The sequence below is a fragment of the Lynx canadensis genome, chromosome B3 (genome assembly GCF_007474595.2).
Source record: "Lynx canadensis isolate LIC74 chromosome B3, mLynCan4.pri.v2, whole genome shotgun sequence".
NCBI classification, from domain to species: domain Eukaryota; kingdom Metazoa; phylum Chordata; class Mammalia; order Carnivora; family Felidae; genus Lynx; species Lynx canadensis.
Window position 1 is genome coordinate 28724863 of NC_044308.2, and position 13131 is coordinate 28737993.

Below are 13131 nucleotides of genomic sequence, written 5' to 3' on the forward strand. Positions count from 1 at the left end.
ACGTCATTGGTAGTATTGTGTTGTTAATTCATGTATTAAAAGAGGTTTACTATGCCCCCCTTAAATCCCATTCAACCAAATTCAAAGGAAGCCAGCTAAACAAGTACTATTTTCAAGTCCTTTACTGACCTGGCTATATACTCCCAAAGTGAATCATATTATTTAAAACAATAGTGGCTTAGACTTTTTTTTTTTAACACCATTAGAGAAACTTAATGTTTCATTTTCTTTTTAACATATCAAATGTAAGTTTTGGTACCAACACAGTTATGTATTTATGTATTCTGAACTCAAACACCTCATGTTGGGCTTTCTTATATTAATGAATTCTCTACCTGTTTTATCAGTAATATTAAACATAGACTGTCGGGGCGCCTGGGTGGCGCAGTCGGTTAAGCGTCCGACTTCAGCCAGGTCACGATCTCGCGGTCCGTGAGTTCGAGCCCCGTGTCGGGCTCTGGGCTGATGGCTCAGAGCCTGGAGCCTGTTTCCAATTCTGTGTCTCCCTCTCTCTCTGCCCCTCCCCCGTTCATGCTCTGTCTCTCTCTGTCCCAAAAAATAAATAAATGTTGAAAAAAAAATTTAAAAAAAAAAAAAAAAAAAAAAAAAAACATAGACTGTCTTCCGTAAATTGCTAAAATCATAGAGTTCACCAAAATAGATTATTTAAAAAAATCAGACTAATCTTGAAATCACTACTAATTTCCAAAGTAAACACTTTGAGCAAGATTGTGATTTGCCACATTGTTTGTTTTTAAAGTATAATTTTGTTTTATATAGAGCATTCCTCACACTTTTTCATCTTACACTTTTGATCAATATTTATCACTTCTAAAGAAGTTAGTAGCTGATAAAAAATAAAATTGCCTTCCCCCACCCCAGCACATTTTACTTACCTACAAAATGGGCTGGGAATAGTGGGTATCACATAACACATCCCTCCATTCAGGCAAAATGACCTGTGACTGGGACCACAGGGCTCTTCGTGATCTAAACATATACATAAATGAAACTAGAGAAAGGCAAATTAAGTTTTTCTAATAAAACAAGTAAAGGACTAAGTATCTTAGACTGAAGTGGCGATTCTAAAAATTAAATGAAGAATTGCTTCTCAAAATGAAGAACTTAATCTTATTCCTTATTTGATAAGCAGGGACTTCTGTCCCTTTGAGGGAAAAAAATAATATGTCCTAAGGATATGACCATTAATTATAACAGATTTATAGGTTATATTACAGACATAAGGAATCTCTATATTCATTAGATTTTTAAATTTTTTTTTTCAACGTTTATTTATTTTTGGGACAGAGAGAGACACAGCATGAACGGGGGAGGGGCAGAGAGAGAGGGAGACACAGAATCGGAAACAGGCTCCAGGCTCTGAGCCATCAGCCCAGAGCCTGACGCGGGGCTCGAACTCACGGACCGCGAGATCGTGACCTGGCTGAAGTCGGACGCCCAACCGACTGCGCCACCCAGGCGCCCCAGTATATTCATTAGATTTTTAAAAGGGGATTAGGATCTTAAAATAAATGGTGGCCTTTCTCATTTAATACTATGACTCTGCAAGAGCTTTTGTTTAGAGTTTCTCTGTTTCAAAGGTATATTTAAATTCTTATCTTTCCTTTTGGTCTCAAATTCATTAAACTATGAAAACTGCTATTGGAAAATGATTTATGTAATTGAAATAAATTCTGATTTCCAAAATTATCTTTAAATATTTCATGTATGACAATTAAAACAAAACAAAACAAAACCCAGGGATGCCTGGCTGGTTCAGTCAGTAAAGCACGAGATTCTTGATTTTGGGGTTGTGGGTTCAAGCTCCACGTTGGGTATACAGATTACTTAACAATAAAATCTTTAAAATAACAACAACAACAACAACAAACCCAAAAAGTAATCTTACAAGGTTTTGATTTGCAAGAGGATTTTAGGTAACAGCTGATAACTGAAAAGACATCTAAAGTTCTAAAGTAAAATTAAAAACCTAAGTCATTGCTTGATATACAGCAAAACTTTTAGAATATTGAAAAAATAAACTTCCATTTCTTGCATGCTTTCCCTCCCCCCTTCTTTCTCCATCCTTACGTCCTTCTTTATCTTTGACCCTTCCTTTATCCTACTTTATCTCTTTGCCTTCCTGGTCTCCCATGGTCCCTTTCCTTCCTTCCATCCTGCACCTCCTTCCCCACACCTGTTTTTTTTTTTAACTTTTTTCTTTTACTCCAAAACCATTATATAGAAAAATTTAGAAATATCTCTAGAATTCGCTGAGTCATTATATCACTATTTATAATTAGAAGAACAAATTGCTGAACACTTTATCTTTCAGCCTTTAAGAGGGATAAAACTGCACATTACTGCTTCCTAACTGTCTAGAAAATGACCTAGAATCATCTTATGTGAAGAAAATGGCATTACTCAGATTTGGCATTAAAAAAATCAGCTAGCATTCACTTGCCACTGAATATCAACAGTTGTTAAGATATAATTGCTACTGAGCCAGATGTCTCCGCCACCAGAATTTAAAATTTTTAAATATTTCTTTTACTTCAGATTTAAGAAGAATTGGTTTCACCATGACATTATAACTATAAAAGTATAAAAATACAAAGAAGAAAACAGAATTACAAAAAAATTTAGGTGGGAAAAAAGAAAGTAAACCAATCAGAACTAATCCTTCTGGATTTTTTCTTCTTTACACAATGGTGTGCTTCTTTACAATGAACAACTTTTAATAAGATAATGCTTACCATTTTTCAGGAATAATTTGGCTAACAAATAAAATCCCAATTAACATTACATCAGAATCACAGGAATCATCACATAGGGTTTTCTACTGGTATTTTACCTATAAAGAATGCTCATCTAACTTGAAGCATTATCTCTCAATCTATTTTGTTACTTTGATTTCATTTACTCCTTTTTAAAAAATTTATTTATTTAAGGGGCGTCCGGGTGACTTAGTTAAGCAACTGACCTCAGCTCAGGTCATGATCTCACAGTTTGAGTTTGAGCCCTGCATCTGGCTCTGTGCTAACAGCTCAGAGCCTGGAGCCTGCCTTGGACTCTGTGTCTCTTATCTCTCTGCTCCTCCCCCACTCACTCTCTGTCTCTCTGTCAAAAATGAATAAACATTAAAAACAATTTTTTAATATAAAAAATTATTTATTTAAATTCAAGTTAGTTAACAGTGTAGTATTGGTTTCAGCAGTAGAATTTGGTGATTCATCACTTACATATGACACCCAGTGTTTATCCTAACAAGTGCCCTCCTTAATGCCCATCACCCATTTAGCCCATCCCCCCAACCACCATCCCTCCAGCAACTCTCAGTTTGTTCTCTGTATTTAAGAGTCTCTTATGGTTTGCCTCCCTCTTTGTTTTTATCTAATTTTTCCTTTTCTGCCCCTATGTTCATCTGTTTGCTTCTTAAATTCCACATATGATGATATCACTTACTGTTTTGTAAAGTTGGTATCAGATATAGGGTAAGCTAGAATTTGTCAATTTGTAAAAAGCAACAAAATATGTCTAAAATAAAATATTTTCATGCTATAAAAAGTGATCTTTCAAAACCAAAACATTTCAGATTTCTGGAACAATTTTAGATGGGGAAAAATATAGCTTTGCATTAGCACACTTTTTTTTTGCGGGAGTGTTCAATTGCTATGTGACATACACTGACATATAAATTTACAAGAGGTTACCTGTTGGCATCTTAATTTTTAAATAGTTTCATTCTTGGTTAAAAGTTTAAGATTGAAAAACAGCACCTAAAATTAATAATTTAGGAGAAATTATCTTTTGAAGGCATTATAAAAGTCAAATATTCTAATAGCAAATATTTTAAAATGATGAAAATGAAGACATTTATATGTTAGTGACAAAATTCTTCAGTTAGTTTATCTATTTGTTTAGATACTTACTACATATCAGTAAAAACATCTGAACATAAAAAACTAAAAGATCAACATTAAAAAGTACAAATACAGTACATAAAAAAAGTATAAAAGTATATGACTCAGTATATACAAAATATAAAAGATATGACTCAGTAAATGAAACTGAGTGACCTGAATTGACTTTTTACTTTTTCATAAAGCCTATTACTAATCTGACTTTTAAACAGAATTAATCAATAACTTCCAAATTTTCAGTTTATCGAAAATGGCCAAAAATATACTATGGAAAAATCTTTAATAGCATTTAAAGGTTTGCATTTCTATAGAACCTTTAAAACTTTTATGAAAGAACTGTACTTTTACAAATTTACTGTAGATTGAACATTATTTTACCAATTTACATATGCTTTCCTTTTGAAAAATATCTGGCATCTAGCACAGCAAAGTAGCTATTAAGACGTATGTGAAGTTACCTGCTATAACAGAAACAAAGGAATTTAAAAAAACACATGAAGAGATGAAGGATACTCACTCTATGATTACAAGCTCTCAATTTCGTTTTATGAAGTGACTTACTCCTGACAGGAAGACTTTGTAACAGAAATCTCAATCAACAGCTTCCTATTAACACAGGTGTAATATCAAGGTTTCTTCCCAAAGCCTTATACAGACAAGCAAAGAAAGACAGAGACATAGAGAGAAATTAAATCTACTTAATTTGAAATAATCACTAGCTAACTGCAGGAGTCCTTTTTTCAAACAAACAGACTTACCTCAATAAAAACTTACATTCATACAAACAACAAATTTTGTTGGCTATTCAGCGTTTCAAAAGTTTTTGAATACTGCGGACTACATCTGTGCCTTGCATTTTATAACCAATTGAAAATCTGATTTATATGGCTGTAGTGTGCAGTGTGGGCAAGGTTGAGACAAAGACCAAGGTGTGCACAGAGGTCAGGCACCAGCCAAGGGAAACACCCCTTTCAGTTCTCATGTTCAGAGTTGCAAATGAAGCAGAATTTTATTTATAAAAGGACTTGTACTAAGCTGCCCTCTCAAATCACTGTCCAATTTTTAAAGTTATAAAATAAACCACATTCTTTAGACTCCTTATTTATCTTTTCATGTAGGAATAATTCAAGAGCACTGTATAAGTTTGTGGAGAAAAGGAATTTTAATTGAGAGCTAATGGATAAAGTTTCCACAGAGTATTTTTAAAAAAGAATTTCCTTACGAAGCACATGACATTTATATAAATGATGATATGAAGGACTTACAAAACTAAAAAGAGGTAATAGTTACAACAGAACAGATAACATCATGTTCAATTTGAAATGAATATAATTACTGAGCATGACTAATATTAATGGCAATGAAACTACCTGCAAACTATGGTAAAGCTATAATATATGCATTAAGCAAACCCTGAGTTTTAAAAATCATAAATTTTTTACTTTATTTTATTTTACTAATGTTTCTTTATTTATTTTGAGATGGAGTGTGAGCAGGGAAGGGGCAGAGAGAAAGGGAGAGAGAATCCCAAGCAGGCTCTGTGCTGCCAGTGCAGAGTCAGACGCTCCACAAACCGTGAGATCCACAAACTGTGAGATCATGACCCAAGCAGAAACCAAGAGCCAGACGCTCAACTGACTGAGCCACCGATGTGCCCCCAAAATCACAAATAATTTTAAAATGTTGACTAAAACTATAATTTTGTTTAAAATGAAGTACAGGCTTCTTCATCATATAATTACCTAAAGTATGCAAAGCATTTAGATGGTTATCTTCTCTAAAATAACAATTCAGAGATTACTACTTGATGTGAAACTAGTATAATTTTTATTTTAATAAGGTATTAAAATAAACTCATATAACCCCATACTCTGAAAACAAATCATTACTGCATATTATTTCTCATATTCAAAGGCAATTTTTACACAGCTACAATCTTTATATATACATATGCATACACGTATACATATATATTAATCATGTTAGTTTATTTACAGTGTTTGCATTTTAAAATGGTATTTTTATGAAAAACAGTAAACTTTATTATTTTATTTGAACTACAGAACTATGATGCTGTACACTAACATGAAAACGACTACTAAATCTTAATGTGAAAGATAATAATCTGTAGCTTCATCCATGACATTCAAGATGTATTATTCAGAGATATATCTTGGAAATTGGTTTGGTATTATTTTTGCACAATGCAAATGAACCTAACCTTTGAGTCTCTGTGATTCTAAAGTAGAAAATCTAACATTTTTCTTTATTTTTAAGTTTATTTATTCATTCTGAGAGAGAGTGCATGCGCAAGCAAGGAAGGAGCAGAGAGAGAGGGAGAGAGAAAATCCTGAGCAGGCACTCTGCACCACCAGCACAGAGCCCGAACCAGTGCTCGAACTTACAAAATGCGAGATCATGCCTGAGCCGAAATCAAGAGTCGTACACTTAACCAACTGAGCCACCCAGGCACCCCCAAAAATCTAACACTTTTCAAGATAACTTAACTCGAAATGAAAGTCTTGGTCTTTAAGAACAACTTATTTGTTCATTTACCTATCAACAAAAATGTAGTAAGTGGCCTACTCTTTTTAACAAATGACAGGTACATAAGTAATTACAAAAATGTTTTAGGCTGACTCATTTAAATCATATTTGGACTTACAAAAATGACAATTTCATTCAAATCATACTAATATATTCTCACAGACACCTATGTATGTCACTATATTAACATATACAAAAACAAAGCTTAACTGTTACCAAGAAACAGGAAAAGATTCTAAGAGGAGGTATTATTTGTGCTGAGCCTTGAAGAATAAGAGCTTATAAACAGAGATAGATGAACATTCCAGGCAGAATTAACAGCATGTTCAAAGGCAAAGAAGAAAGAATGTATTCCTAATGTACTCAAATAATTACAGGTAGATAGCAGGCCACGATCTGTGCAGAATATGTGTGTAGAGTGTGTAAGGGTTTGTAGGAAGGCAGGATGGTGGGGGAAAAGAGCGGCAGGAACAGATAATGTAAAATAAAAAGGGTCCACATGATAGACATTATCTTAAAGGCTTAAAGGATTTGTAGCAAAGGAGAGAGAAGATCACATCTGCATTCTTGAAAATTCATTTGGATGGCAATGTGGAAAATAGACTGCGACCTGCAGAGGAATGGATATCAGGCAAAGCAGTTTAGAGGCTATTTTAATAATCAAGAAAGTGAAGAAGTAAAGCAATGCGCAATGAAGATGAGAAGGAGAATTAAAGATACACTTAACAGGTACATCCAGAGAATGGGTGAGCAGTATATGAAAGAAAGAAATGAAGGCTTACTTTTGAGTATCCATGAGGGACATGTATTTGAAACCACAATGAGGTATCATATCATACCTTTAGAACGTCTATAATAAAAATGATACACAATAATAAGTGCTAGCAGGAATACGGAGAAACTGTATCTCTCATACTTTGATGGTGGGACTGTAAAATGGTACAACTTTGGGAAATAGTTTGATAGTTCCTTAAAAAGTTAAACATAAATTTACCATGAATGTATCCAAGAGAAGTGGAAACACATGTCCACACAAAGACATATATGAAAATGTAGAACGTTATTCATAATACCTAAAACTAGAAACCACTCAAATGTTTATCAACTGATAAATGGATTAAAAAATATGTTTATAGCCATACAGTGAAATGCTATTCAGCAATAAAAATGAAAAAAGTATTAGAACATGTTACAACAAGAGTGGATTTCAAAAACACGCTAAATAAGCCAGTCATGAAAGACTGCATACTGTATGTTTCTATTTATACAAAATCCTTGGAAAAAGCAAATCAATAGAGACAGGAGTAGATTAATGATTGCTTGGGACTACAGCTAGACACAGGAAATGACTACAAATGAGCATAAAGAATCTTTTTCGAGTGATGGAAATGTTCTGAATTGGATTGTGGAGAAGGTTACATAAACTCTAAATTTAATGTCATTGAATTATACACTTAAAATAGATGAATTTTATGGCATATAGATTATACTGATGGGGAAAATAATAAACCCTGACCTTGATAGGGAAAAATTATGTTATAAGATGGCCAACAGGACTGATCGGGAATTCCAGTCCTCGCCTGAAGACTCTCCTGGGTTCTTCTTCCTGCCCCGTTTGCTGCTCACACCAATTGCCACTAATGCGGAAGTAGCAGACTATAAATTGTCCCCCATGCTTACGCTCTCTGGGCTCAGATCTTTGGAGAAACCATTTCCCCTGAGCCCATCAATGTAAATAAACTTCCGATCCTCCAAGATCTCTGAGCGCCGCTTCGTTCTTCCATTAGCGATCCAGCCTCTTTCCATAATAATACCTCAACAAAGCTTTTTAAAAAATAAAGGAATATCGGGCGCCTGGGTGGCTCAGTTGGTTAGACATCTGACTTCGGCTCAGGTAATGATCTCGTAGTTCTTGGGTTCAAGTCCCATGCCGGCTCTGTGCTGACAGCTCAGAGCTTGGAGCCTGCATCGGATTCTGTGTCTCCCTCTTTTTCTGTCTCTCCCCCACTCATGCTCTGTCTCTTTTGCTCTCAAAAATAAACATTAAAAAAATAAATGAATAAATAAAAAAATAAAGGAACATAAAAACAGATTTCATGAGTAAAATAAAGATTTCCATTAGGTCATATTAAATTTCAAGTGCTACTGGGACCTATGGAAAGAAATGTCTGAAAATGCAGACCTTGCATTTAGGTTAAAATGAGGTTTGACATGAGAAATTTGGGATTCAAATTCCACAGGTGGTTACTGAAGCTATTTATGCGAATGTACTAGCTCAGAGTGTGCATGTGTCATGTGACACAGAGACCATGGATTGATCCCTGGAAAACATCAACGTTTAATGGTTGCAGAAGGAGCCCATTAAGAAATTATCAAGGAAATAAGAGAAGAACAAATGTGACCAATGGCAAGATTTTCTTAAACAGTTTCTGTTTTCAGTTTGCTGGTGTTTACTTCCATAATTCAAAACACTTATGCTTATTTCTATAATCAGCATCCTAGACAACAAAGTCCCAGCCAGCAAAGATGAGGCTTTGTTCCCTTACACTACTCTCTTCCTTTTTAATTTGAATATTTGGTAAGTTACATTATCTTTATTTCTTCTCTTGGTTACATGTGTAATTTTAAATAACATACTTCTATGTCTTAATCAATGAATTGAGTCAACTCATGGACTGACTCCTTATCATGTAAAATAAGTAACTGCAAACTCTGCTTCTACCTTTTGTCTTCCTCTGCTTCCTCATTCTGCTGTGATGGCTGTATCTTAACTCTTCATTATGAAGGTTCTTTTTTTTTTTTAAGTGTATTTATTTCATGAGAGAGAGCATGAGCAGGGGGTGGGGCTGAGAGAGGGAGAGGAAGAATGCCAAGCAGGCTCTGTGCTGACAGCACAGATGGAGTGGGGCTCGACCTCAAGAACCGTGAGATCATGACCTGAGCCAAAATCAAGAGCCAGACAAACACTTAACCAACTGAGCCATCATGGCACCCGCATCATGAAGGTTTTTAACATTTACATTCTGGTATATAACCCTAATGAAGTCTTTCATAACTCTGTCTCTAAATTTACTTTAAAAGTTGAAAACAATAAACTTAAGTTTTATTAATGTAACTATGTAAATAGTATTCACAGCAAATTCATGCAGTATGAAGAATAACATTTCCTTTTCTTGTTTCAGAGTCACATACCTGGGCCACTAATAATATTTCCAGCAGCAACACAGAATAGATTCTCTTTTCTTAAGCTGTAGATTGGTTAAAATCATGTAGCATGATTTTAATGTGCATCTTATTTGTACCAAACTATTCTTACATAGTTTGGGGTGGTTGGGGAGAGACTGAAAAACAAATGTGCTGTATCATAACATCTCAAATATTTAGCTCTTAATCATACAATTTACTGCATGTAGTCCCCTTTTATTTTCTGAGAGATTCTTTTCAAAGCTCTCCCCTACCTCCTGCTCAAATCTGGACTGAATGTTCTCTAGAACTGCTACCAAAGTCAGCTGGCATTCTAAAATTTCCCTTAAATGATCTTTTGGACCGATTCCACCTTCCTAGATCACATGTGTTCCTGTGGGTTTTACTTTATTTTCCTGCATTACCTAGTCAACTGACTTCCAAAAACAGGATTCGGTAGAAACTTTGAATTCCTGCATAACTAAGACATCTTGACTGGTCATATTACTTTACATGGATAACAACTGCCCTTCAATTTTTATATTGCTTTATTTTCTTCTAGTATCCAGTGATATAGATAGAAGTCCAATTCCAGTCTGATCATTAAAACTTTGAAGGTAACCTGTTTGGTTGTTCTCTCCCCACCCCCTAGAAGTATTTAAAATCTTCAATTTATGTTTGGTGTTTTAAACTTTTGAGACACCTGGTCTCATTTTCACACAAAAAAATTTCCCAAATAGTGCTGGACAATCATTTTTGGTCCCTTTCTACAGGAAGGTCCATATTCCTTAAGCCTTGGGCAATTTATCTGTTATTATTGTTCATTTTGATAATTTTCCCCTGTTATAAAACTCCTTTAATTTGGACATTGGACACCCTAGATTTGTCCCCTTTGGGTCTAAATTTTGTCATATTTCCTTTCATCAATGTTCTGGGAGATTTTTTTCAACCGTACCTTTCATCCCTACTACTTTTTTAAAACTTCAGTGATATTTTTAATCTCTAAAAAGCTATTTATTCTCTTATTAATTTTCCACAGCTGCTCCCATTTTAGGGATTCAACAACAATTCAAATTTCTCATAATACATTGGTTAAAAAATATCTCTAGGTTCTTTTTGGTGCCCTGCATTACATTACTTCCTTCCAGTATCAGTTTTTCTGTTTATCTTGGTCTTCTCTATTATGTTGCTTTTCCTCAAGTATCTGGTAAGACTTGGTTGTCTATTCATATTTAAAACTGCAGTACTTGGGAGCACCTGGGTGGCTCAGTCAGTTAAGTGTCTGACTTTGGCTGAGGTCATGATCTCACAGTCCATGGGTACGAGCCCCGCATTGGGCTCTGTGCTGACAGCTCAGAGCCTGAGACCTGCTTCAGATTCTGTGTCCTGCCCCCCTCATTGCCCCTCCCCCATTCACACTCTGTCTTGCTCTCTCAAAAATAAGTAAATGTGAGAAAAAAAAAAACTGCAGTACTTGATTGATTATTCTAGATAAGAGCTGTGGATTCCTCTGCTGTTCTGTAAGTAGATCTGTTTCCCAACAGACCTCCCACCTTGAGTAAGAAGTAGGATTAGGTGTTCCATATACCTAGGGAGAACACTCGACAGGCAGGTTTATTTTCAGGAAGAGCTGGTAAGGAGCTAGCTTTCCAACTGCACAGCCATCAGATGAGAGATTGAGGAGGATCTTCTTCCTAAACAGGGTGGAAGTGAATTACAGATCACAGGTCAGACTGTTTCAGTATGACCCTTGAGCTGAGAATGACTTTTATTTTTTAAAGTGTTATAGAAAACAAACACAAAAACTACAAGAGGCATATTCCACTGAAATCATAACCTTATGTGGCCTGCAAATCTTAAAATATCCACCATCTGACACTTTATTACATACAGTCTGCTGACCCCTATTCCAGAGCCAACAACCCACACTACAAGTCCTAGCTCCCCACTGATTTCACTTAATCTCTTTAGAAGAGACTTCTTTTTTTCTTGGGGGTATATACACCTGACTACACTCTCTCCAGCCTATTCTGCATGCAGGAAGCGGGGAGGGTATTATCACAGGTGTTTTATATACTTATCTTCAGTTAAGTCTTTCCCACCCTCCCTACCTTAGTCAATCCTATTTCTTACTCTTGCTCTCTGTCCTGCCTGGTAAGACTATGCCTGAAAGTCCCTCTGCGGTTTTAGGGGAGAGCAGGGTGGTAGCACTCCCAGTTCACTGCAGTCTACTTACAGCACACTCTGGGCTATGGTTTTAATCCACCAACATCCATTTTCCATCTTCCAGAAAAGTGGCCAAATCACATGTCTACTGATAACCCTTAACTCTTCCTTTCCTTTTCTCCTTGCTGTTTTAAGTTGACACCTCTTCATATCTACCTAATCTATTTTAACGGGATTTAAGAAGAAACAAGACCATGAGTCCACATGTGCTAAATCCACAATCTTGAACCAGAAAACAGTTCTCACTATTCAACTCATGATTCTGACAAACAGAGAAGAATTACAGATTAAAGAGAAGTTGGCTAGCTTGCTGGTAAAAATAACCAATAGAATTAAACACAAATATTTAATTTTACAATACTGGTGGAATTAAAAGAAATAAATCATATGGTAAATGTTATAAAGAATCAAGGCAGAACAAAAATGGTACATAAAATAAGATGACTGGAGGAAAATAAAGATATATCATTAATTTATTTATATTCATTATTAGTAAATCACCCACCGTAAAAGATAAAACCCTTAAGACTATGAACATAGAGACAACTATATGTTATTCAGAGAAAAACACCCAAAACCAAAGATTAAAATTATGAGAATATACAACAGAAACTAGGTTGTATAGAAATATCAGACAAAATGGAATTTGAGGTAAAAACAAATAGAATAACGAAAGTTCACTTTATATTAGTAAAAGGTATATTTTATAATGCAACATCGTAAACCACTGTATACCAAATAACATTAAAGTACATAAACTGAACTGTTATATATAAAGAGAAATGGATAGAAATACTACAGTAGTACAGATTTATCTACACCTCTCAGTTTTTGACAGCTCCAGTAGACATAAAATAAGCAAGGATGCAGAAGATAACAAAAAAAGTAAACAATAGCTAACTTTTGAATTCCCAAAGCTAAGTGCTTTACACTTATCTCCTTTAATTTTTACATGAATCCTAATTTAGTGATTTTAAGAATTCTTGCCAAAGATCAGAGAGAACTCACCTCTTTTTGCCAGGCCCTAATTAATTCATTAGTTCTTTTTTTTTTATAAAGTTGAAAGTAAAAAATTCCAAAATCTAAGAGACAAAAATCAGTCAAAGAGCTTTTTGCAACAAGATCCTTTTATTTCTAGTCAGGTTAATATTATGTTATAATCAGATTGCTTCCTTTGGTTTCTAAGATATCTGCTAGTGAGGTTTTTTCTTACAAATGCCTGAGCAGTTGGGACTGCCTCTTCTCTGTCAGT

At 34.9% G+C, this 13131-nt stretch overlaps 1 protein-coding gene across 1 annotated transcript in view; it reads right to left on the reverse strand.

Moving 5' to 3' along the window:
• The window catches only part of NRG4 (neuregulin 4), a 52981-nt gene extending 41613 nt beyond the window's left edge, over window positions 1-11368 (reverse strand). The window contains exons 1-4 of the mRNA XM_032593502.1: window positions 11242-11368; window positions 4441-4569; window positions 3714-3779; window positions 897-990 (exon numbers count right to left, since the gene is read on the reverse strand). Coding sequence (XP_032449393.1) covers window positions 897-990; window positions 3714-3723 — 104 coding nt within the window. The 5' untranslated portion in view covers window positions 3724-3779; window positions 4441-4569; window positions 11242-11368. The remainder of the gene's footprint in view (window positions 1-896; window positions 991-3713; window positions 3780-4440; window positions 4570-11241) is intronic.
• Between the last annotated feature and the right edge of the window lie 1763 nt (window positions 11369-13131).